Source organism: Marmota monax, unplaced genomic scaffold (assembly GCF_021218885.2).
Source record: "Marmota monax isolate L192 unplaced genomic scaffold, Marmota_monax_Labrador192_F-V1.1 WCK01_AAM20220418_F8-fsc00007, whole genome shotgun sequence".
Lineage (NCBI taxonomy): Eukaryota > Metazoa > Chordata > Mammalia > Rodentia > Sciuridae > Marmota > Marmota monax.
In genome coordinates, this window is record NW_026692781.1 from 23,164,650 (window position 1) to 23,192,595 (window position 27,946).

The 27,946-nt window shown below is 37.0% G+C and overlaps 1 protein-coding gene across 1 annotated transcript in view; it reads right to left on the bottom strand.

Moving 5' to 3' along the window:
• The window catches only part of Hibch (3-hydroxyisobutyryl-CoA hydrolase), a 94,132-nt gene that overhangs the window by 52,690 nt on the left and 13,496 nt on the right, over positions 1–27,946 (bottom strand). Inside the window, exons 3-6 of the mRNA XM_046447260.2 lie at positions 27,374–27,514; positions 25,029–25,113; positions 11,357–11,437; positions 9,011–9,063 (exon numbers count right to left, since the gene is read on the bottom strand). Coding sequence (XP_046303216.1) covers positions 9,011–9,063; positions 11,357–11,437; positions 25,029–25,113; positions 27,374–27,514 — 360 coding nt within the window. The remainder of the gene's footprint in view (positions 1–9,010; positions 9,064–11,356; positions 11,438–25,028; positions 25,114–27,373; positions 27,515–27,946) is intronic.

Below are 27,946 nucleotides of genomic sequence, written 5' to 3' on the forward strand. Positions count from 1 at the left end.
AAAAATTTGTCAATGACTTCTAGAATTTGCATTGATTGAAGTATAAATTTTCAAAACAGTTTCTGATCCTCTGTATTTTAGAAGTATCTGTAGTGAGATCTCTTTCTTCATCTCTAATTTTATTGATTTGGATCTTCCCAGTTTGGTTAGGGGTTCATCAATCTTATTTTTCTTTTTGAAGAACAAATTCTTCATTGCATTGATCCTATGTGTTGTATTTTTATTCTCAATTTCACTAATTTTGCCTCTAATCTTTATTATTTCCTGTCTTCTCCTCTGATTTGAAATCATTTGTCCTTCCTTTTCTAAGACCTTGAAATATAAGCTTATTTGTGACCTTTTCTTTTAATGTAGACACTAAATGCTATAAATTTTCCTTTTAGAACTGCTTTCATACAGTCCCAGAGATTTTGATGTTTTATCTGTTTTCATTTGCTACTAAGAATTTGATTTCTGGGGCTGGGGTTGTAGATCAGTGGTAGTGTGCTTGCCTGGCAAGCGTGATGCGCTGGGTTTGATTCTTGGCACCACATACAGATAAGTAAATAAAGGTCCATCAACAACTTTAAAATATTTTTTTAAAAAAGAATTTGATCTCTTCTTTGATTCATTCTTCATGTAAAGGAATATTATTTAATCTACATGTATTTATGTAGTTTCTATTGTTTTTTGTGTGCTGTTGATTTCTAGTTTCATTCTATTATGCTCTGATAGGATGCATGGGATTATATCAATTTTGTATTCACCAAGACTTACAATGTGATCCAGAATATGGTCTATTTTAAAAGATTCCATAAGCTGGTGAAAAGAATGTAAATTCAGCTGTTTGGGGTGAAATACTCTGTAGATATCTATTAAGTCCATTTGATTTAGAGTATTAGATTGGAAATCCTTACTCATCTTATGTTTTGATGACCTTATGATGATCTTATGCCCCTTTTAAAGGGAGGAGAAATCAAAGATGGCACAAATGTCAGCAACAGAATACAGTCTTAGGATGAAGGTCAGGTTGTCTACTTTGATATCTATAATACTACCTGCCACCTATATAGGGATAGATAGATAGATAGATAGACAGACAGACAGAGGTATAGGTAGAGGTAGAGGTAGAGGTATAGATAAGGAATCAGCATTTAACATCAGTACCAACAATAAAAATCTGTGAACTAGATCAGACATTTGACAGCAGGTGTCTATGATATTATCCACCATGTTAATAATCACAACGTGAACGGGGTAGGAATTAAATAAACTATATAAAATTAGTGAGATTATTGTTTCTTAAATAAGAGAAAAATTGGGTAGGAAGGCAAGTTTGAAATAGATTTTTTAAAAAGTGATCAGAGGAGAGGCAGGAAGCAGATGTCAACTATACAGAAGAAATAAAAAACTGAAAGCAATGAAAAACAAGAGAGCATGAGGGAAAAGGAAGTTTTGGCTATTAATGGAGAACAGAGTGAAGAAAGGGAGATAGAAGGGCCAAGAACCAGTGCTGCATCCTGCACAGCCAAACTTGCAGTACCAGCGAGGAGTGATAGGGGATAGAAGAAACTCACACATGCAGCTTATGAAGATAAATAGCTGGGATCAGATGGAGGGCTGCTCTCTGATGGCACATCAGATGTTCTCTGATGGAGAAGCAGATCTAAAGAGTTACAATGGCAATCTTTATTTATATATGTCTCATTATCAGGTTAAAGACTATGCAAGCATTATTCTTTGTACTCAGAAAAGTTAAAGAACTAGAAACATCTATGCAGCTTTTCCACAGTTGCAATGTGCAATGTGAGGAGTTTGTGTAGTGCTCAAGGAGGCCCATTCTTTAAAGTTATTGTTAAGCGGGCAGGCTCAGGAGTAGCAGAGCAGGTAAAACATTGTGATTGTCTTTCATGAGAATTCCTCTATACCTGGGATATAAGTGTCTGAGATCAAGGTCAAAGCTGGTAAGACTCTTGCACAGAGCCTCCTCAGGTGGAGCATTACCATAGCAGCTAAGCATTACCATAGCAGCTAAGCATCCTGTGCCCTTGCACAGAAACATTCTCAGGGTATGCCACAGCCATGAAGTCAACAGAGACCCCCAATCTCATCCACTTCTCTCCTATTCTCTGTCACCACTCTCCACAAACCAAGGTACAAACAAACTCACAAATATATGATCAAAACAACTCAAATCCTCATATAATTATATCCCACCAAATTCAAATCAAGGCTAAATAATAGGTGCAGAAGAAAGCTATTAAGGTGAACATGAAATTATATATTTTATCAAATCTATTGGCACAACAAGGACATACACACACAAAAAATTATATATAATGGAAAAAAGTAAAAATACACAATATGAAATGATGTTTTAAAAAAGGTTAAAGATTTTTTAATTTTATATAATTATATAAACGGGAATAGGAAAAATAAGAAGAAAAAAAGAAGAGAAAGAAAATTTAATGAAAAATAAAAGGTCTGTTTCTACTACAGTGGTCAAAATTATTGGCAGGAATGAATTTTCATTTTTTATATTTATTTTTGGCTCTGTACCCCTTAGGTCAAGGGTTAAGTCCAATGTCTTTGTGTTTCTCACCTAGCTGCCAGCCAAGAATACTAGTTCTTAGTTTCTAATCTCCCAGTGACAGCCTGGGTAAGACTGGGGAGTTCTGATGAATTGTGGCATCCTGTAGCAGGGATGATACAGAGCTCTAAATAGGAAGTTTCAGTAGTTGCAGTTTTGTCTTGGGTGAATTGTGGAACTCTGTTGGTCGGTATTTGGGATTTGATCCATGCCTCCTATTGCTGTGGAAAGGCCAATCTCTGCTAGGTGGCTGGATTTCTGGGGGCCCTCGTAAAATCCATTTTTAGAGAATAGGAACTAACCCTCCACAGGTTTTACCTACAGTGCTATGAATGTGAATTACCAGGTATCGACCCTGGAGTGCAGACACTCCTGGGTGGTAGCTATAGGTATCTTCCTGAAAGCTCTTATGGGATACCAGCAACAGAGAGATTTCTCTCCTTGGTAGTTGGAGCCTATATGAGCCAGATATAATTTTCTTTGTTGCTATTTCAGTTGCTTTGGTTCAGCACACTCTGCAGTTCATAAAATATGACTGGTGGTTACCTCCTTTACATGTTCCCACTTTGTCTCTGCAGGCTGCCACACAGTGTTTATGGATAGTCCCAAGCTGTGCCTGCAGTTGTTTTCTGGGCCAGAGATCTCAGTTCTCCCTGAACTCTCCATCCTGGGGATTTGAGCAAATTTTGGTTGGTTTCATTGAACTTTTTTCCCCACTGAGTCTGTGTTCATGAAGATCAGCCTCCCTCTCTAATTCACAGGTTTTCTGTCTGTGCTCCCTGCTTCCCTTCACTGGCAGCCACCAGCCAAGCTGGCATGTCTCTAACATACTATTCCTTATCTGTTTAAAGTTTGTTTCTATGTCTCTAGTTTCTTTAATAGTCCAATATAAAGTTTCAGTGAGTCCCCTTTGTTATCCATTTGCTGAGAAACAGTCTTTCCACTTTGTAAGTCTGATGCTGAGGAACTGCCTGGAAGTACATTCTTCCTCTAATCTACCAGGTTCTTTCTCCCTCCCCTTTCTTCTATATCTATTTAAACTTTAATTTTTAAACAACCTTCCCTTCTGTTATATATTAGCATAAGAAAATGTAACCTAGAGATTTAATGGGAAAAACACATTAGAATTTTTTATCCTTCAGAAATAGAATGAACTATTATTTCCATTTAAAAAAAAAAATCATTTCTCTGTATTGTTGTTTCAGTATTAGGGATTGAATCCAGGGTCTCACACACATTAGGCAGGTACTCTATCACTAAGATATATCCCCAGTCCCAAAACTGCTCAAATCTTTCTTCAGAAATATTGGAAAAACAAAAGTTTTCACATCATTTTGATGAACTATGTGAAGAACCACTCAGTAACATTTTTATCTTACCAAATACCAAAACAGAGTAAATGTCTGAATTTTCAAAATCTGAAACAAAATAGAATTTAGCTATCTCCCCTGCAAAGTTCTGTGCCATTCTTCATAGTGCATGACAGTAAAACTGTAATTTTCCATGTTGGGTAAAAAAATAATACTTTCTACAGCAAGAGAGGAAGGAGGTAAAATCAAGCTTTCTGACACAGTCTTTTGGATTGTTCAAATTCCTAAGAAAATTCTTTTAGTATTAAAAAAAATGTATTGACCAGAATCAAAACAAAAACAGAGACAACTACTATTCCTAAAACTTTTTCTTAAGCCTTATTTGCTCCAATTTATTCAGAGTTATATATTAGGTTTGCTCATTTAAATAAATAGGTCACTGACCTAATATTGTCTCTGTACTTTTAGGTCCTTTGTAAGATACCTCAACCCTATTACTTAAATCCAAACCAAATTTAGAAGTGTTAGTAAAAAAAAAAAAAAAAAAAGATGAATTTCAGTCAATCACAGGCAGCCAACTAATAATACTATACCCAAATAATGCAAATTTTGCTTTGTTTCTGTGTTCAGCTTATAAAAGCTCCCTGCTGCCAGGCAGAGGTCTCACAACCCTTCCAATGCTGAGTGCAGTCCGATTCATGTTCTTTGCTCAAATAAACTATTAATTTTGTCTGAAGTTTTTCTTTTAACCAATTAAAAATGTGTTTGCATGTAATAATTATGTACCACAAATTCTAATGAAAAATTCGAAAATAAAAACTTTTAGGGGGACAGCAAGATACCGGAGATTGAACTCAGGGGCACTCAATCACTGAGCCACATTCCCAGCCCTATTTTGTACTTCTTTAAATTTAGAGACAGGGTCTCACTGAGTTGCTTAGAGCTTCACTTTTGCTTAGGCTGCCTTTGACCTCGCAACCCTCCTGCTTCAGCCTCCCAATCTCCTGGGATTACAGGTATGCATACTGTGTCCAGCTGAAAATAAAAACTTTTGAGTAACAAACTGTTCTCAACGTCTTACAGAAATGTTATCTAAAGTGACATTGCCTCCAGCATCATCAACATCAACATCATCTAAGAACCTGTTCAAAAATACAAATTCACAGGCCACACTTCAGACTTACTAAACTGGAAATGGGGTGGAGGGGGGTTGTATTTTAACAAGCCCTCTGAGTGATTCTGATACCAGCCAGAATAAGAGAATCATTGTCTTTTGAAAATTTAGAAAGAGTTACACAAGTGACTGACTCTGAACTACACACTAATTATGATCAGGAATCCTTAACCTGACACTCATTTAGTATCACTAGGGAGCTTTAAAAATGAATAGGTCCAACTCCAATATCCAATTTATCCAATTTAATGGTTATGGGAGTTGAGGAAAGCTTGGGCACTGAGAATATTTTAAAGACTCCCAAATGATACTAAAGTGCAGTCAAAGTTGAAAGTCATTGATCTAGAGAATTATATTTAAAAGCTAGAGTTCATGAAAAGTTTTAGGTTAACTAGTTTGTAAATGAAACATAAAAATTTAGCTTTCAAAACCAAGCTACATAAAAAATTTCCATTACAAAAAAAAGCCAATTCACTCTAATCTGTTCATTTTACTCTTTCAAAAGGCTATACAAGACATTATCAGAATAGGATTTTTAATAATGTATTTTTTATACACGTGCACACATTGGCATGTTCTTATGGGAACATTGCCTTTACAAATCACCCGATATTCCTAGGGAAACAAGCCATATCATAAAATAACAATGAGGTACAAACACCAAATTTTGAGTTCAGATGAATATTGGTCTAGGATTGTGGCTCAGCAGTAGAGCACTCGCCTAGCACAGGCGAGACCCAGGTTCAATTCTCAGCACCACATAAAAATAAAGGCATTGTGTTGTGTTCATCTACAAAAAAGATTCTCTCTCTCTCTAAAAAACACCAAATTTTGAGTTCAGATGAATATACTGACTCAAATGAAGGAAGAAATCACGTCTAATTGTAATAGTTTTTATGACTGTCAAAAAAAAAAAAAGAAGAAAAATTAGAACTTAAGTTTTTAAGAATGTGATAGGCAGACCTGCTGGGAGAAAAGACACATAAGTTTTTTATTTGTTTGTTTGTTTTAGGGGAGCAGATAAAATGTAATGTAAAACAAAATTTCTCTCCTAAGGCTTCTTCATCTCAACCATGGGTTGTTGTAATGACATGACTATTTTCTCAATTCTCTCAAGGATGGAACAGAGTACCATTCTAAAAAGCACAGGACAAAAATGGGATAGAAGTTAATTCATTACACACAGTGGCTGCTTTAGGGCGATGATTCTCAATCACTGGAATCACCTGGAAGGCCTGTTTAAACAGACTGTGGCATCTAAGATCTTGGTTTGACCCTGGTGTGGGATAGAAAAATATGGGTTTCTAATAAGTTCCCAAACACTGCTACTGCTGCTACTGCAGAGATAACACCTGGAAAGCCACTGCCTTCAGATACTAACACTTAATTGGTGTAATTCTAGTTTAAAAAGGCTGCTACAAAAGGAACAACCAGTGCGTTCAGATAAGGTGTAGTGCAAAGATTCTTCCCAGGTTTCTGTAAAAAGGAGGACATTCTTGCCTGTTGATATCACTACAGGACACTTCACCAATCTTTTCATATTAAAATTAGTCCATATTTTTGGCTCTGGGGATTGAAGCCAGGACCTCTAGCATGTTAAACACACACTCTAAAACGGAGCTATATTCCATCCCCAATCCTCATCATTTTTATCCTTTTTTTTTTTTTTTGAACATTTTTGTTTTGAGAGAATTTCTCAAGCTTGTTCTCCACAGATACAACTTCACTATTTGTAATATTCAATTCTTTCTCACCTATTGCTTTCAAAATGAAATGTCAGTTTTGCTATTGTATTTTCGTTCTTCATCATCCTTCCTTATATTACTTGTTCCCCTTTTCAACTGGAAGCCCTTTCATCCGAGTTTGCTATCTCCTTATGGGGGTTATCTCCTGTTTCACTGGGGCCACATTTTCTTCTATGCTATTGGGTATGCCTATTGCTTTTCTTTTCACTTTTTCTTGGTTCTCTACATTCACAGAGTGGCTCTCCCTCAATACATCAGATTATTTGACTTTTCCCTTATTTGACAAGTTTTTTTATTTTAATTTTTTAAGAGATTTTATTTTCCCCAGGTTAACACTTCCATGACAAAGAAAGTAAACTAAACCATGTCCTATATCACCCAACAAAAAGAGACCATTAGGCTGTCCTTGATTCTGCTTTCTAACTACACAGCTGCTAGTGGAACCAGCCCCCAAAAAATGATATATACAGGATCTAAGCAATTCCTGATACCCAAGAGGCTTAATTTATGGTGGTTCCACAAGAATAAGGAAGGAGAGGGAAATCTGTATTCCAAATTGGGATTGAACCAGACAAGCATTCTACCATTGGCTACATCCCCATACCTTTTTCAATTTTTAAAAAAATTTCTGAGAGAGGGTCTCACCAAGTTGCGCAGGCTGGCCTCAAACTTGCAATTCTTCTGCCTCAGTCTCCAAAGTCATTGGGATCACAGGCATGGCACTACAATCTACAGCCAGCAGGTAGAATTTTTGAAATTCTACTCTTTAGCCTTAGATAGGCTAAGTTCTATCTGTTATTAGGGTTCAGATCACACGTCCCAAAGGGCCATATTTTCAAAGTCTTTCTACAACAGCTAGCAATAAAGGAATTCTCTGAGCAACCTCTCCTAAAAGTATATCATTAGACTGTCAAGAGAAGAGCATCCTGCATTATGGCTAGAGGAAGGAATGCTATCAGAGAGGCCAAGAAGAACCTGAGCAACAGTCTAAGTCCCCCAGTCTAGGAACACTGTTTCGTACTCCTTTTCTGCAATCATATTCTCTCCAAACCATCCAGTCTGCATCAAACCCTTATAAAATACAGTCTTCCCTGGTCTTTGGGTTTTTAATATTCCTGCATCTTGTAAAACTTTGATTAAATAAATGTTAAGCTTCTCTCTTGTTAATCTTTTGTTCTAGCATGTCAGCCATGACCCTTGCAATTGGATAAACAAAAGATATTACTTTTTCTCCCCATACTATCTTTCTAAGCTGTGTTAAATTCACCATCTTTTCCATGAAGCAAGCCCCTTTTCCACCATAAAGATCCTTTCTGAAACTCACTTCTTTAAAGGCTTATCTTTGTTATAGTCATGACCATATAATTTACAATTTGTTCTATAATTATTTCACATTCATCCCAACTCCATATCAAGCCATTCAAAGTCAGTTACATTTCAGAATTCTTTATAATAGCAGAGGCAAACTAAATGTGTCAACTGATAAAAATGCAGTTTTAGAGAATTTCCTAAAGATTACAAGCACTTCCACCAAGGTGAAATTATATACAATAGATAAAATTTAGTCAACCTCATTTCCATCACTAATAGTCTAAGAGAAAAATTTTACATTCCTGTTTCTCTTTTGAAGCTGTTGAAAGCAAGAAATTGATTTGTAAGTAGAATAAAAAGCTCTACATATTAACAAAAAAAAAAATGCAGTTTTTGTTGCTTCGTGATGCACACATGTAATCTCAGCAACTCAGGAGGCAGCAGGATTTAAAGTTCAAGGCCAGCCTCAGCAACTTAGTGAGATCCTAAACAACTTAGCAAGACCTTGTAGCTAGTGGTTAAGTGCTCCATGTTCAATATCTGATACAAAAAGAGAGGGGTGAGGAGGGAGGAGGAGAGAGGAGGAGGAGGAGGGAGGGGGGGAGAAGGGGGGAGAGGGGGAGAGAGAGAGAGAGAAAAGAAATTTTGCTAATTCAAAAAAAAAATTAAAATAATATATAACATAATTAAGAACATAAAATAGTCTTGTGGGTTGAGATAAGTCTAAAACTGCTATAAGCAAATACTCTAAACCAGTTCTGTCAGGATTCAAAATCTAATCCACATATGATTTTGTTTCAGAGAGTTCTATCATTTTCATCACCTCACTTCCATTTAATAATTAGTAACTTATTTTTAATACAACTCACTCATCAATGGAGAGAGCAAAAAGACTACTTACCCCACCCATTGTAATTCCATCAATAAGTGCAATGTATGGTTTCTGGAGAGAAGCTAAAAGAAACAGACCTATAATTTTAGTTGCAATATTTACAATATATTCACTTTTTCAAAAATCATGTTATATAGACTCTATTATTCCTAGGAAGTTTTTGTAAGAAATATCAAAGAGAACTATTGTAAAGCTTATAAAATATTTTTTAAATGTCAATCCATACACAATCCTGATTAGCTATTCATTAACAACTCAAACTTCAATTTGAAACAAATTATCATGTAACTCAGCTATTAAGAAATATAGTATTTATTTTATAAGTCACTGATATTTACATGCCCACTTGTATTTTAAAGAACATATTTGTTTTTCATATAACTAAAGTATCTGGATACATACAACAAAGTCCAGCATACAAGAAAAAGCATGGACTGAGAATTAGAAGACCCAGATTCTAGTTTCAGCTTTATCATTAATTGGCAATTCAACTAGGTATTAAATGATAAATACATAGATATAAATTATATATAATATATATGCATGACAGATAAGAGTGTGTGTATATGTGTATGTATGTATGTATGTATGTGTGTATCCTCATCTAAAAGATGATGAGACTTAACATATGGCCTCAGATGTCCTTTCCCAGTTGAAAATTTTGGTAATCATATGAACTTTTATTGTCATCCATCCATTCCCTCTTTTGTTTTTCCTGTGAGAGGGAAAGTTGGCCAGAATATAACAAAAATATAAATCATTGAGTTTCAACTATAGCTTTTTGCTAAGATTACCTCCTTATCAAATGGCAATATAAAACTTCAATGTTTTGATCCACTTAGCAATTCTGGAAGATGAAAAATCCAAGGGTAGTCATGACAAAAGATGTATAGAAAAAAACATTTTGGGAAGAATTTGGAAAAAAAGATGTATTAATTCTATGAGCTGTCCATTCCACATAATTATTCCTAAAGAAATTTTAACACATGGACATCATAAGGTTATAATCACCTACATTAGTAAAAACTAGAAATAACTTAAGATATCCATAAATGTAGAATAAATAATATGGGCATATAGTCATAATTATTATATAGTTACACTCATGTTATTAAAAACAACTTATTGGAACACATATAGATTCTCCTTGACTTACAATGAATTTTCACCCAATAAAACTATTGTAACTATTGCAAGTAAAATAACATTTTAACATATCTAATTTAGCAAACATCACAGTAGCTGTTCACCTTGTGAACTCATGGCTGACTTGTGAACTCAGAGCCTTACTGCTCTGCCCAATATCGTGAGAGAGTTCTGAACTACATATCACAAGCCCAAGAAAGATCAAAATTCTAAATTTGAATACAGTTTCTACAGAACACGGACTAGAACGAGTACTGCTTTCACACCATTGTAAATGTGAATGATTAAAGTAAACCACTCTAAGTCAGGGAACATCTATACATAGTAAGAGTTTTTATGTATATTTCAAAACACTAACAAGTTTATAAGCATTTAGTAAAGTTAAGTTATGGTTGCATCACTACACACAACCAATGGTTGCTTCTGCTTAGATAAAGGAATGACATGAAGGAAAACCACAAAATGGGCTGAATTATGACTTTAAAAATTAAAATACTTTATTTCTTTTAAATAAAATTTTCAATAACAAGCAAAAATAATATATTGATATCTGTTATTGCTGGACTGGTGGGTACATAAGTATTTACTGTTATTCCCTATAACTTAACTTTTGAAAACACATGTTTGATAAAAGTAAATACTGCTTTGCTTCCAATGAAACTAGAACTTTGACTATAAAAAAATTTTCATTTCAGAGTTCCTTGAGAATTAGGAAATGGTACATTTTATATAGAAAGCTGAGACCCAAGTTTTTTGTTCAATAAGAAAGCTAACTGTATGATTAGAAATTTCATGAGACAGTAGTGAAGTATAGCCTACAAATATTAAGGTATAATTGTTCTGTAATAAGCAGTCCAAATACTTAAATCAACTTTATTTAGGTCCAACACATAGTATATAAAAGTTTCAATAAGTTAGGCAAGGTGGCACATGCCTATAATCCCAGCAATTTGGGAGGCTGAGGCAGTAGGATCATTAAGTTCAAGGTCAGTCTTAGCTCTTAGTGAATCCCAAAACAACTTAGTGAGATCTTGCCTCAAAATAAAAATAAAAAGGGCTGAGGATGTGACTCAGTGATAAAGCACCCCTAGGTTCAATCCCCAGTAGCAAAAAAAAAAAAAAAGTGCCTACTGATGACATCTTAGCAAATCATACTGCCCACCCCATTTCTTGATTCCATTTTCAAAGCTTTCTAGAGCATACACATACCAATGGCATTGTTCAGTATATATTCTTCTTTGAAGAAAACTTCAGCAAGTTTCTGTTTTGTCTTCATAGCATCTGAGATTGCTAAGAAAGGAAAAAATTAGAAATTGAAAGAAAAGGAAGAACAATTAGAAATCAAAAAAATGTATTTTCTAGTTGACATATTAAAAATACTGTGATAATTAAGTACTGGGTGGAGGACTCTAAAATGGCTTGGTAAAATTAAAGTTGATCATACCACAGAAATATTATATTTAGAGAGTTACAGTCCGGTATCAAAGTTTCAAGATAAAATTCTTATTTGACTTTCTTTGGTATTATGAAATACACACATATTTTGGTTTTTATCCCCAGTTCCAGGCCCCTTAACTCCCTCTCCAAAACAGACCAGAGAAACTAGAACTTCTCTTTCAAAAAGCTGGTCACATACTCAAAACATTTCCCTATATTTCTATCTTGGAGCTGGTCATGAAGTTGCTCTTTGACCCACTTTGTCTGACAGCAGATCACAGACCCCATTTGAGAAGTCTTAGCCCAGATGTGGGAGGGAAGAATGCTGCACAGGGAGGCCACAAAGCACCAGAACAGATAAGCCCTGCCACTCGGTGTACAAGCATTAGATTACACCCTTTTTAATCCATGGTTCTCTATGCTTCAACAATGCTTAAAAAAATGAAGTATCCAAGAAAACACAAAAACAAAGGGTTTGGAGAGCTTCTGGACAGGTGAACATGAAGAGGTTTTTAGGAGTGGTGAGCCCAATAAGGGCATGGAAGTACCACAACCCTGTCCTTGTCCTATGCATCAATCCATATGTATTCATTATAATATTCTCTATAATAAATCAGTAAATGTGTTACTCTGAGTTCCATGAGTTAATGAGTAAATCAACAACTTGAGGAATGAGTTGTGGGAACCTGATTTATCAAAGTGCAGGTTAGTTCCAACATGGTGGCGAGAGGGGAGGCAGAGCTTTCAGTACCTCCTCAACAACGGGATCAGAGAGACGCATGGATACGCTTAGATTCGACCTGCTGAGAAACTCCTAGCAAAATTCCACTAAAGAGAGACCGGTCGGGAATTGGAAGGATTTTTGGAGGTGACAGTCTGCGCTAGACGAGTGAATCTCCGCCACGCAGCGCAGAGGTCCAGACCCGCCAGCCGCTGCCTGCGCGACTCGGCGACTGTCGGCTGCCTGCATGCAGCCCCCGCGTCAGGGCGGATAGCCTCCAAGGCGCAGCGCAGCAGGAGCGGTGCAGGGACTCTAGGAAGAGGTCTCTCGCCAAGCCTTCATGAAATAGCAAACCGGGAGCTGAAACCAACCAGAGACAGACCAGTCCCACCCCTCCCTTCGGACACTCCGGCAAGGAGCCTGGGGCCCGCCATAGCAGAGTGGTGACATCACCAGAGTTCCGCGGACAGAATTCCTTCCCAGCGGAATCCACATTAGCAGGTGTGTAACTCCCACCCCCTCCAGATACAAGCAGCCAGGAAACCACCAGGGGCGTGTCTGTAGGGAAGCAGAGGGGATTCCAGATCCCCACCTCCCCTTAACACCAGCGGCGACACCCAAGATCTTAGCCACCAGTTTCTGGGGGCGTGCCCACCAAAGGGGTCCGGAAAAATTAAACTGTTGGTTCCCAGATCACCCCACCACAGCACTGGGGCTTAATTGAATGACAGAGAGGGTGTTCATCGTTCGGGATATAGGACACACGGTGGGGCTGCAAGTGTAATCAGATCCTTGGGGAACCGCCTCTGGTGAACAGGACTTGGCTGGCTGGCTGGGGGGAGGAACAGGGGGAGGGGCCAGATAAGTGAAAGGGCTCTAGACTAACAGGATTGAGAGACTCCCAGGAGCCACCGTACAGGGATTTCTGTCAGCACATAGAGGGCAGAAGCTCGGCTCAGAGGGCACAGCTCCGCCTATTGGAAGAGAAGAAAATGGGATGCAGCCATAGAACAGGGGATGCCAGCATGACAGAGATCTGATGTCATCGGAGAGCGGCCGAGGAGAAAACTTCATCGGTGCCAGCAGCGACGGAAACAGTTGGTCCCCTGGTAGGGAGGGTGAGTCACAGATACCCGAGTCTCTCTCGCTTTGTCCTCGAGCCAGAGGGGAGGAGCGGGGCCGCCGCCCACGCCCGCAAGGTAGGCAGACCTGCGACCAACCTGCAGATCAGGCCCAGCGGTCTGCAGGCGTGGTAGGAGGGGCAGGGCAGAGCCGCCGCCCAGGCTGGCAAGGTAAGCAGACCTGCGACAGACCGGTGGATCAGGCCTAGCGGCCTGCTAGCGTGGTACACACTTCACCCCAACTGCAGTAGGGGCAGAGCAGAGCCTTCGCCCGCGCCCAGATCAGGCCCAGCGGCCTGCCTGTGTGGTGGTCAAGTGACCCCAATTGGAGTGGGGGCGGAGCGGAACTGACACCTGTGCCCGCAAGGTGGGCAGACCTGCGACCAACCTGCAGATCAGGCCTAGCGGTCCCCGGGCGTGGTAGGAGGGGCAGGGCAGAGCCTTCGCCCCCACCTGCAAGGTAGGCAGACCTGCGACAGAACGGCGGATCAGACCCAGGGGTCCGCGGGCGTGGTAGACACCTCACACCAATTGAAGGAGGGGCAGAGCAGAGCCCCCGCCCGCACCTGCAAGGGAGACTTTTCAACTATACAAGAGCAATATAAATATATAGGGGGGGAAAAATTTCAAAAACACAACAGTTTCACCAAGAAGAAAGAAACGCAAGCAGTATGAAAAGACAAGGAAAGAAAGGACTACAAGCAATGCAGGTCAACTCAACTTTAGAAGAGGTAACAGCTGCAGCAGATGGAATGTCAGATAAAGAATTCAGGATATATATGCTCCAGATGATCTGGAGTATCAAGGAAGAAATTAGACAGCAAAATCAGACAATGAAAGATCACTTCGACAAGGAATTACACAAACAAATCCAGGAAGCAAAGGATCAACTATACAGGGAGATAGAGGTTATAAAAAACAAACAAACAGAAATCCTAGAAATGCAGGAAGCAATAAACCAACTTAAAAACTCAATGGAGAGTACTACCAGCAGAGTAGAACACTTAGAAGATAGAACATCAGACAATGAAGACAAAGTATTTCAACTTGAGAAGAACATAGACAGCTCAGCAAGACTGTTAAGAAACCATGAGCAGAACATCCAAGAAATATGGGATAACATTAAGAGACCAAAATTAAGAGTCATTGGGATACAGGAAGGTATAGAACTCCATACCAAAGGAATGAGCAATTTATTCAATGAAATAATACGAGAAAACTTCCCAGACTTGAAGAATGAGACAGAATCCCAAATTCTAGAAGCCTACAGGATGCCGAATGTGCAAAATTGTAAGAGATCCACACCTAGACACATTATAATGAAGATGCCCAACATACAGAATAAGGAGAGAATTTTAAAAGCTACAAGAGAAAGGAAGCAGATTACATTTAGGGGTAAGCCAATCAGGATAACAGCTGATCTTTCAACACAGACTCTGAAAGCTAGAAGATCCTGGAATAACATATTTCAAACACTGAAAGAAAATGGGTTCCAACCAAGAATTGTGTATCCAGCGAAATTAAGCTTCAGGATGGAAGATGAAATTAAAACCTTCCACGACAAACAAAAGTTAAAAGAATATGCAGCTAGAAAACCATCTCTTCAAAACATCCTGGGCAAAACATTACAGGAAGAGGAAATGGAAAATAACAATGAAAACCAACAGTGGGAGGTAGGACAGTAAAGGGGGGGGGAATAATCAAAGAGGAAAACAAACCATGTTTAGTAACATAAATAAACAAATATGGCTGGAACAACAACCCATATCTCAATAATAACCCTAAATGTTAATGGCTTAAACTCACCAATTAAGAGACACAGGCTAGTAGAATGGATCTCAAAACAAGACCCAACAACATGCTGCCTACAGGAGACGCATTTGATAGGAAAAGACATACATAGGCTGAAGGTGAAAGGTTGGGAAAAATCATATCACTCATATGGACTTCGGAAACAAGCAGGAGTGTCCATACTCATATCAAATAAAATAGATTTCAAGCCAAAGTTAATCAAAAGGGATAAAGAGGGACACTACATACTGCTTAAGGGAACCATACACCAACAAGACATAACAATCATAAATATATATGCCCCAAACAATGGTGCAGCTATGTTCATCAAACAAACTCTTCTCAAGTTCAAGAGTCTAATAGACCACCATACAATAATCATGGGAGACTTCAACACACCTCTCTCGCCACTGGACAGATCTTCCAAACAAAAGTTGAATAAGGAAACTATAGAACTCAATAACACTATTAATAACCTAGACCTAATTGACATATATAGAATATACCACCCAACATCAAGCAGTTAGACTTTTTTCTCAGCAGCACATGGATCCTTCTCAAAAACAGATCATATATTATGTCACAGGGCAACTCTTAGACAATATAAAGGAGTAGAGATAATACCATGCATCCTATCTGATCATAATGGAATGAAACTGAAAATCAACGATAAAAGAAGGAAGGAAAAAGCATACATCACTTGGAGAATGAACAATAGGATACTGAATGATCAATGGGTTATAGAAGACATCAAGGAGGAAATTAAAAAATTCTTAGAGATTAATGAAAACACAGACACAACATATCGGAATCTGTGGGACACATTGAAAGCAGTTCTAAGAGGAAAATTCATTGCTTGGAGTTCATTCCTTAAAAAAAGAAAAAACCAACAAATAAATGATCTCATGCTTCATCTCAAAATCCTAGAAAAAGAAGAGCAAAACAACAGCAAAAGAAGTAGAAGGCAAGAAATAATGAAAATCAGAGCTGAAATTAATGAAATCGAAACAAAAGAAACAATTGAAAAAATTGACAAAACTAAAAGTTGGTTCTTTGAAAAAATAAACAAAATCGACAGACCCTTAGCCATGCTAGCGAAGACAAGAAGAGAGAGAACTCAAATTACTAGCATACGGGATGAAAAAGGCAATATCACAACAGACACTTCAGAAATACAGAAGATAACCAAAAATTATTTTGAATACTTATACTCCAATAAACTAGAAGATAGTGAAGGCATCGATAAATTTCTGAAGTCATATGATCTGCCCAGATTGAGTCAGGAGAATATAGACAACCTAAACAGACCAATATCAATCGAGGAAATAGAAGAAACCATCAAAAGACTACCAACTAAGAAAAGCCCAGGACCAGATGGGTATACAGCAGAATTTTACAAAACCTTTAAAGAGGAACTAATACCAATACTTTTCAAGCTACTTCAGGAAATAGAAAAAGAGGGAGAACTTCCAAATTCATTCTATGAGGCCAACATCACCCTGATACCTAAACCAGACAAAGACACTTCAAAGAAAGAAAACTTCAGACCAATATCTCTAATGAACCTAGATGCAAAAATCCTCAATAAAATTCTGGCGAATCGGATACAAAAACATATCAAAAAAATTGTGCACCATGATCAAGTAGGATTCATCCCTGGGATGCAAGGCTGGTTCAATATACGGAAATCAATAAATGTTATTCACCACATCAATAGACTTAAAAATAAGAACCATATGATCATCTCGATAGATGCGGAAAAAGCATTTGACAAAGTACAGCATCCCTTTATGTTCAAAACTCTAGAAAAACTAGGGATAACAGGAACATACCTCAATATTGTAAAAGCAATCTATGCTAAGCCTCAGGCTAGCATCATTCTGAATGGAGAAAAATTGAAGGCATTCCCTCTAAAATCTGGAACAAGACAGGGATGCCCTCTCTCACCACTTCTGTTCAACATAGTTCTCGAAACACTGGCCACAGCAATTAGACAGACGAAAGAAATTAAAGGCATAAAAATAGGAAAAGAAGAACTTAAATTATCACTATTTGCAGATGATATGATTCTATACCTAGCAGACCCAAAAGGCTCTACAAAGAAACTATTAGAGCTAATAAATGAATTCAGCAAAGTGGCAGGATATAAAATCAACACGCATAAATCAAAGGCATTCCTGTATATCAGCGACAAATCCTCTGAAATGGAAGTGAGGACAACCACTCCATTCAAAATATCTTCAAAAAAAAAATAAAATACTTGGGAATCAACCTAACAAAAGAGGTGAAAGACTTATATAATGAAAACTACAGAACCCTAAAGAGAGAAATAGAAGAAGATCTTAGAAGATGGAAAAATATACCCTGTTCATGGATAGGCAGAACTAACATCATCAAAATGGCGATATTACCAAAAGTTCTCTATAGGTTTAATGCAATGCCAATCAAAATCCCAACGGCATTTCTTGTAGAAATAGAGAAAGCAATCATGAAATTCATATGGAAAAATAAAAGACCCAGAATAGCAAAAACAATGCTAAGCAGGAAGTGTGAATCAGGCGGTATAGCGATACCAGATTTCAAACTATACTACAGAGCAATAGTAACAAAAACAGCATGGTACTGGTACCAAAACAGGCGGGTGGACCAATGGTACAGAATAGAGGACACAGAAACCAATCCACAAAACTACAACTCCCTTATATTTGATAAAGGGGCTAAAAGCATGCAATGAAGGAAGGATAGCATCTTCAACAAATGGTGCTGGGAAAACTGGAAATCCATATGCAACAAAATGAAACTGAATCCCTTTCTCTCGCCATGCACAAAAGTGAATTCAAAATGGATCAAGGAGCTTGATATCAAATCAGAGACGCGCCGTCTGATAGAAGAAAAAGTTGGCTACGATCTACATACTGTGGGGTCGGGCTCCAAATTCCTCAATAGGACACCCATAGCACAAAAGTTAATAACTAGAATCAACAAATGGGACTTACTCAAACTAAAAAGTTTTTTCTCAGCTAAAGAAACAATGAGAGGTAAATAGAGAGCCTACATCCTGGGAACAAATCTTTACTCCTCACACTTCAGATAGAGCCCTAATATCCAGAGTATACAAAGAACTCCAAAAATTAGACAATAAGAGAACAAACAACCCAATCAACAAATGGGCCAAGGACCTGAACAGACACTTCTCAGAGGAGGACATACAATCAATCAACAAGTACATGAAAAAATGCTCACCATCTCTAGCAGTCAGAGAAATGCAAATCAAAACCACCCTAAGATACCATCTCACTCCAGTAAGATTGGCAGCCATTATGAAGTCAAACAACAACAAGTGCTGGCGAGGATGTGGGGAAAAGGGTACACTTGTACATTGCTGGTGGGACTGCAAATTGGTGCAGCCAATTTGGAAAGCAGTATGGAGATTTCTTGGAAAGCTGGGAATGGAGCCACCATTTGACCCAGCTATTCCCCTTCTTGGTCTATTCCCTAAAGACCTAAAAAGAGCATGCTACAGGGACACTGCTACTTCAATGTTCATAGCAGCTCAATTCACAATAGCAAGACTGTGGAACCAACCCAGATGCCCTTCAATAGACGAATGGATTAAAAAAATGTGGCATTTATACACAATGGAGTATTACTCTGCATTAAAAAATGCCAAAATCATAGAATTTGCAGGGAAATGGATGGCACTAGAGCAGATTATGCTAAGTGAAGCTAGCCAATCCCTAAAAAACAAATGCCAAATGTCTTCTTTGATATAAGGAGAGTAACTAAGAACAGAGTAGGGACGAAGAGCATGAGAAGAAGATTAACATTAAACAGAGTTGAGAGGTGGGAGGGAAAGGGAGAGAAAAGGGAAATTGCATGGAAATGGAAGGAGACCCTCAGGGTTATACAAAAGAACATACAAGAGGAAATGAGGGGAAAGGGAAAAATAATACAAGGGGGAGAAATGAAGGTCAGTAGAGGGGGTAGAGAGAGAAGAGGGGTGGGGAGGGGAGGGGAGGGGGGATAGTAGAGGATAGGAAAGGTAGCAGAACATGACAGTCACTAGTATGGCAATATGTAAATCAATGGATGTGTAATTGATGTGATTCTGCAATCTGTATATGGGCTAAAAATGGGAGTTCATAACCCACTTGAAGCAAAGTGTGAAAGATGATATATCAAGAACTATGTAATGTTTTGAACAACCAACAATAAAAAATAAAAAAAATAAAATAAAATAAAAAATTTAAAAAAAAAACAAAGTACAGGTTAGAATGCAGATAAACCAGGGCTTACAACTACTATCTAAAGTGGGAGGTTCTATAGATAGCAAAAATAAGAATGGGGTGCTATGGGAATGGGAGCAAGGAGGGATGTGATTAAAAGATGGCTTTCCAGAAGAGGCAAGTCTGAACCAAGTAAGAAAAAGACAGGTAGGAAGTTCCTAAGAAATGTCAGGAGGAAAGTTTTAAATGGAGGAAGCAGTACCTGCAAAAGCAGAAAAGCAAGGATGCAAAGGTAAAATCAAGAATAAATTTATTTTAAAAGACTAAAGGGAAATGATAAAAGGTGAGGCTAGAAAGGTAAATAAGACAGTAACATTATTATTTGTCAGTAACAACAATGGAAATATAACTTCTCAAAGACATTGCTATAGCATTCTGCTGCCTGACTTAATAAACAAGCACTCAGTAGATATATGCTGAGTAATGAATACTATCAAATAGTTACATTTCTATCGCAATTTTCTCGTAGGCAGATTTCACATCTCCTGCTCCTACTGCAATCAATCTCTATAGTTTTTCTTCTATAAACTGCAAACTCATATGCCTTTCCTGTACTTAAATTCTGAGAATAATCTAAAATATAAATTAAATGTACTTGTATGATATATACATGTTTTTTTTTGTTTGTTTTGTTTTGGCTGTGTTGGGGATTGAATTCAGGGCTTCGCACATACTAGGCAAGCCTACCACTGAACTACATCCCCAGCACCATTTTATATGAGATTTGAGCATCTGTGGATTTTGGGATCCTGGGTGAAAGGAATCAATCCTTCAGGAGGCAGATACTGAAGGATGACTATATATCAGAACTCTAGAGGTTGTCTCAAAATCTAATCAATAATTCTTACATAATACTTTCCCATAAAAGGGGATACATAAACATGCATGGTGGTGCATACTTGTTGTCCCAACTGCTCAGAAGGCTTTAAGAGGATCACAGGTTTGAGATCAGCCTGGGCAATTTAGTGAGATAATATCTCAAAATAAAAAGGGCTAGGGATATAGCTCAGTAGTAGAGAGCTTGCACAGTATGCACAAGGCCCTGGGTTTGCTGCCTAGCAACACACACATACACACATACACACACACACACACACACACACACACACACGATAAAACAAAAGCAAGAGAATCACAGCCTTTGGGACAGGATCTCCTGTGTTTCTACTTGGCTAGCAAAGCAATAAACCTTCTTTTCCTTTTTCTCAAAATCATGTCCTCATCAGGGACAAGTACTGAGCTTTCAGCAACAAACTTGCTATCCCAGGTGGGGCCCAAGAGCGGACCCTGCTCCAAGGAAATAAAAGACGCTGTCAAATGCTTACCAACCAAAAAAAGCCCAGGACCAGATGGATTATCAGCCAAGTTCTACAAGACCTTCAAAGAAGAAGTAATACTAATACTCCTCAAATTATTCCAAGAAATAAAAAGGAGGGAACCCTATCAAACTCATTCTATGAGGCAAGTATCACCCTGATTCCAAAACTAAACACAGTCACATCAAGGAAAGAAAACTTCAAACCAATATTCCTGATGAACACAGATGCAAAAATTCCCAGTAAAATTCTGGCAAATCACATACGAAAACATATTAAAAAGACAGTGCACCACAATCAAATGGGGTTCATCCCAGGGATGCAAGGTTGGTTCAACATACAGAAATCAATAAACTTAATTCTTCACATCAATAGGCTTAATACAAGAATCACAGGATTATCTCAATAGATGCTGAGAAAGCATTTGACAAAATACACCTCTTCAGGTTCAAAATACTAGAAAAACAAAGGATAGTAGGAACATACCTCAACACTGTAAAAGCTATGTATGCTAAACCCAAGGCCAACATCATTCTAAATGGAGAAAAATTGAAAGCACTCCCTCTAAAAACTGGAACAAGACAGAAATGTCCTCTTTCACCACTTGTATTCAACATAGTCCCTGAAACTCTAGCTAGAACAATCAGACAGATGAAAGAAATTAAAGGGATATGAATAGGAAAAGAAGAACTGAAACTATCACTATTTGCTGATGACAATCATATATCAAAAAATTCCACCAGATAACTTCTAGCACTAATAATTCAGCAAAGTATCAGAATATAAAATTAATACCCATAAATCAAATGCACTCTATGAATATTCTGCAAGAGAAATTAGAATTAACCTATTCACCATAGCCTCAAAAAAAAAAAAAATACTTGGGAATCAATCTAACAAAAGAGGTGAAAGACCTCTACAATGAAAACCACAGAACACTACAGAAAGAAATTGAAGACCTCAGAAAATGGAAAGATCTCCCATGCTCTTGGATAGGCAGAATTAATATAATCAAAATGTCATACTACTAAAACTGTTATACAGATTTAAAGCAATTTCTATAAAAATATCAATGACATTCTTCATAGAAATAGAAAAGGCAATCATGAAATTCATTTGGAAAAAGAAGAGACGCAGAATAGCCAAGGTATCCTTAGCAAGAGTGAAGCAGGAGGCACCACAATACTAGACCTTAAACCATATTATTGAGCAAAAAAAAACAATGGCATGGTATTGGTACCAAAATAGACATATAGACCAATGGTACAAAATAGAAGATCCACAGACAAACCCACATAAATATGGTTATCTCATACTAGACAAAGGTGCCAAAAAACAGTCATTAGAAGAAAGATAGCCTCTTCAATAAATATTGCTAGGAAAACCGGAAGTCCATATGTAGCAGAATGAAATTTAACCTGTATCTCTCACCCTGCACAAAAATCAACTTTTTTTTTTATTGGATCAAAGACTTAGACACTAGAACAGAGACCCTGCACCTAGTAGAAGAAAAAGTAGGCCCAATTTTTCATCATGTTGGCTTAGGACCTACCTGACTTCCTGAACAAGACTCCTAAAGCACAAGTAGGAAAAGCAAGAATCAATAAATGGGATGAATTCAAACTCAAAAGCTTCTTCTCAGCAAAGGAAACAACCAATAATGTGAAGAGAGAGCCTACAGAATGGGAAAAAAATCTTTACCACACACACCTCAGATAAAGCACTAGTCTCCAAGATATACAAAGAACTAAAAAAAACTTAACACTAAAAAAAAAACCCAAATAACTCAATCAATAAATGGGCTAAGGAACTGAACAGACACAGAAGAAGAAACACAATCGATCAACAATTATATGAAAAAATACTCATCTTCTTCAGCAATTGGAGAAATGCAAATCAAAAGTACTCTAAGCTTTCCTAGCATGGGTGAGGCACTGGGTTCAATCCTCAGCACCACATAAAAAATAAATTAATTAATAAATAAATAAAGTGAAGTGTGTGTGTGTGTGTATATATATATATATATTTATTTATTTATATTTATATATTTATTTATTTTACAAGCAATAATAAGTGTTGACAAAGATGTGGGAGAAAATGGTTTAGAACCTGACTTCCTAACAAGAAGGGATACAAATAGGAAAAGACGAACTAAAAATATCACTATTTGCTGATGACATGATTCTATATGTAGAAGATCCAAAAAATTCTACCAGAAAACTTCCGGAACTAATAAATTTATACATTGCTGGTGAGACTGGAAAGTGGCACAACCACTATTGAAAGCAGTATGGAGATTCCTCAGAAAACTTGAAACAGAACCACCATTTGACCCAGCTATCCCACTCCTTGGTTTATACCCAAAGGATTTAAAATCAGCATACTGCAATGATGTAGCCACATCAATATTTATAGCAGCTCAATTCACAATAAACTATGGAACCAACCTAGATGCCCTTCAATAGATGAATGGATAAAGAAAACATGGTCTATATACACAATGGAATATTACAAAACCTTAAAGAATGCAATTATGGCATTTGCAGGTAACTGGATGAAACTAGAGCCAATTCCCAAAACCATAGGCTCAACATTTTCTCTGGTAAGTTAATGTTGATCCATTGCAGGGGGCAGTGTAGGGAAGAATAAAGGAACTCCTGATTATGCAGAGGGGAGTGAGGGGAGGCATGGGGCTGTGGGAAAGGGAAGGGCAGTAGAATGAGACAGACATTATTACCATAAATATATGTATGATTACACTACTGGTGTGACTCTCACCAGGTACAGTCAGAAGAATGAGAAATTGTGCTCCATTTGTATATGTCAAAATGCATTCTACTGTCATGTATAACTGATTAGAACAAATTCAAGAAATTTTTAAAAAAATATTCACATGGGGGCTGGGAGTGTAGTTCAGAGGCAGAGAACATACATGCATATATGAAGCCCTGGGTTCAATCCCTAGCACCATACATACACACAAAAAAATTCATGTTGTAGGTAAAACAACAAATTCAAAAACTATTTAATTAACAAACCAGTTTAAGCAATCAAAGTTTATATTAAACATCAATTTTAAAACAGTTACTTCAAATCTAATACATACTTAAAATTATATCCTAAATCCAGATTGTTTCTTCCTATTCTTAATGACTTATATTAACTTGTAAATTTGATGAACAAATCAACCCAAATATTATCATCTTATCACAATACGAAAAAAAAAAATGCAAAACAAGAATACTAGGAGAAAATGTCCCTGGATCCTGCCCACTCCATAAGAAAATAAATATAAATTGTAAAAACAGTTTTCTATATGTATATATATGGACAATGGTAAGTACATGACTTTGATCCTAAGAAATATTTCTTCTCTCTTAAACAGCTAAACAGGTACAGATTGACCCAAACAATTTGAAAAGTAACTTTTATTTATCTCTGTATGTTTATACACATGTAAATATATAAATACACACACAATATATATAAAGTAGAAATAAGCCTGGCACAGTGGTACATGCCTATAATCCCAGGATCTTGGGATTTAAGTCTGAATTAAATTCTTACATTTTTTGAGGAAGGAGGATTTTCAGTTCAAAGCCAGCCTCAACAACTTAGCAAGGCCCTAAGCAATTTAGTCAGACCTTGTCTCTAAATAAAATACAAAAAGGCTGGGGATGTGGCTTAATGGTAAAGTGCCCCTGGATTCAATCCCTGGTACCAAAAAAAGAAAAAAATCCATTAAGTATATAGAAAGTGTTCGCTTTAGATCATAAATAGTAGGAAAATGTGAAAGTTATGGGAATATATAACAGTAGGTGATATTTGGAGATTGGGAAGTCACTCAACATGATCAGATTGCCAAATTACATAACAAACAGAAATGCTTAATATCAGCTATTCTAAAATATGAAGTGGATTCACACACCACTATGGATACCTTGTTTAGGACAATTTAAGGAGAGATACAATATCCAAGTTTCCAAAGGGCAAATGTGTAGTGAAGAAAAAAAATCTCTATTCTCCTCATTTTCTACTACTACTGGCAAAAGGTAAGTCTCTAAATTTTTCTGCATTTTTAAGATTAACTCGTAACCAAAAAATTCTAAAAAAGTATATCATATTACAAATTGCCACAAAAACTTGCCAATACTTTATCAGTTCTAGTGGGGAGGAAGCATTTACATGAGGGGTAGGGAGAGTTTTTACCTCTGATATCACCCCCAGCGCAGAAAGCCTTTCCTCCAGCTCCCTTTATAATAATCAGGGAAGTTTCGGGATCTTGCTCCCACTTCTATCCAAATGTTAAAGAAGATGGTATAAGCATACTGTAATACAAACTCAAAGGTACACATTCATATCTATACATGTACATATATAAATACAACCTTTTATAAAGCATATCCAGAGGAATGGATCTCATTCATTCCATTTCATCATGGAATGAACTTCATTTTCTTTTCTAAGATAAAGTAGAGGCTATTTCAACAAGGATGCTAAATGAATACATTCTGTGATCCAAATTTCATGATAGCATCTGAAATATAAACCATAACTTTAAGACCAAGGTGAGTAAATATGGACTTAAAGGTAATATGTTACATAAACTTATAAATCTGGTAAACAAATCAACCCAAAGATTGTTAACAGAGGAATAACTTTTTTTTAGTTGCAGATGGACACAATACCTTTATTTTATTAGTTTATTTTTATGTGGTGCTGGGGATCAAACTCAGTTCCTCACACATGCTAGGCAAACATTCTACCACAGAGCCACAAATCCAGCCCAAGGAATAACCTTTCTATTATAGTATAATATGACACTTTCTACTGAAACATTTATAAGTAATAGAGCAAAACCACTTATGATATTAATCAAATGTACAAATTCTGGGGGTTGGTAAGAACCACTAACAAATAAGCAGGATCTGGGGCTGGGGATGTTGTTCAGTGGTACAGAACTTAGCATATGAGCAAGGACCTAGATTTCATTCCTACCACCACCTATAAATAGAATAATTGCATAAAGTGCCAATGGAAATTCAAAAGGTTAGAACAGTCCAATGAAAAATTAACAGGAATTCTATGAACTCTATTTTACAGAATAAAATTATAAGTGCACAAGAAAGAGATACAGCCAGACAGATGACTTTCAAAAGAGCAATGCAATTCTGAACTACAATAATAAAAATATGCTCTTCTGACATGGAAGTTTTTACTTTCTTCCACTCTAGTCCAACTCTGACTTGTAATACTTGGATAATTTCTGTGGTGGCAATTTAGGACATACTATAAGATGTCTCAAACAGAACACAAGAATGAAAGAGATCATGAAGTGAAGAATAAGAAATTAAAGGCCAGGAGAGAACTAACATTTGTTCAACACCTACATGGCAAGCCATATTAGGTACTTCCACATACTATTTCATTTAATCTTTGTGATCATTCTAGAAAAGATCATCATCCCTATTTCATAGCTGAAAAAAGGGAGAAATAAGGAAATCAATTTTCCAATGTACACAGTTAACAAGTAGAAATCCAAGTTTGAAACATAAGTAGTCTGACTTTAAGTGTTACATTTTTCTATCACTCTATGTAATTTAATTAGAAAGGTTTATAGCCTTCTTTAAGAAAAAGCAGGCCTGGCTCTGCTCTCTGCTCTCTTCCTCTCTTCCTCTTCTTTCTTTCCTCTTCCTGCTATCTTCCCTCTTCCTCTCTGCTCTCTTTCTTTCTGCCCTCCTCCCCTCCTTTCTCTGCTCTCTGCCTCTCCTTTTCTTCTCCTTCTGGGAGCCCCCTCAATAATATCTGTTGGTTTAAAAAAAAAAAAAAAAAAGGCAGGCCAGGCAGATAAAAACAGCTGTTTTTTAGCCAAAAGGCTACCATATGCAGACAAAGTAGATTCGTACACTCATGTTCTATGAGGCAGAGCTGTATCATTGGCTCAAAGATCAGAGAAACAAAGAATGACAGAATACAAAAAGGAACTTGTTAAAAATCAGAGCTATATAAAAGTGGAAGGTGGGGCTGGGGCTGTAGCTCATTGGTAGAGCTTTGGGCAGTTGACACGCTGGGTTCGATCCTCAGCACCACATAAAAATAAATAAAGATATTACATTCAACTACAACTAGAAAAATATTTTTTTAAAAAAGTGGAAGGGGGGACTGGGCTTGTGGCTCAGCAACAGAGCGCTCACCTAGCACATGTGAGGTGCTGGGTTCAATCCTCTGCACCAAATAAATAAATAAATAAAATAAACAACTTGCTAAGCCATAAGTCCAACTACAACTAAAAAAATATTAAAAAAAAAAAAAAAGTGGAAGGGGTTGTCCTGCAAGGGAGTAGACTTCTTATCACCAAGGTCCCAGAGATAATCACACAGGAAAGCACCAAGGACTCAAGAATCATTGGGGCTTGGGTACATAATCAAAAGAGCCCTATGACTAAATGGGATAGAATCTTTACAACCAAACTGTGAAAGATTCTGTGGGATAAAATATTTTATTATGATACATTTTTTAAATGATCCATATAAATGCTTTCAGAAATTACAAACCTTTAACTGTGAGTAAATCTGCTGAGTCATATTAAGATTCAGTGCATTGAGTAACTTCGGTCTATTAAGTGTAATCACTCCTGCGCAACCTTTTTTTTCCAGAAGTACATCCTCTGCAGCTTCTGTGTGCTTGGACATTCTCTGTGTAAGCAAAGAATAACTTCATGATAAAATTCACTTTTTGTTGCAAGTCCACATCAACACACACACAAAACCCTTTCATGTTAACAATTACCAAAGGAATGAATAAATAGGTAATCTGACAAATATTTCTAAAGTTATTTAGTCAGTATAGATGGACAAATTCCAAAGCAAACTACACATATCTCCTGAATTTTTTTCTGAATCAACTGATTTATAATAAAGCCTAGTACTAGAATTTCCTGGACCATAAAATACTCTTAAATCTCTTAACTTACTATTTTTCAGGCTCTATGCTAGGCAATGAGAAAGTAAAATTAAAATAGAAAAAAGGAGCAAATAAAAAAATTCTGACTACATTACCTTATAGATAGTGTTTTTTGTTTTGTTTTTTAAAGGTAATATCTGGCCTGGGCCATAAAAAGGGAGTAA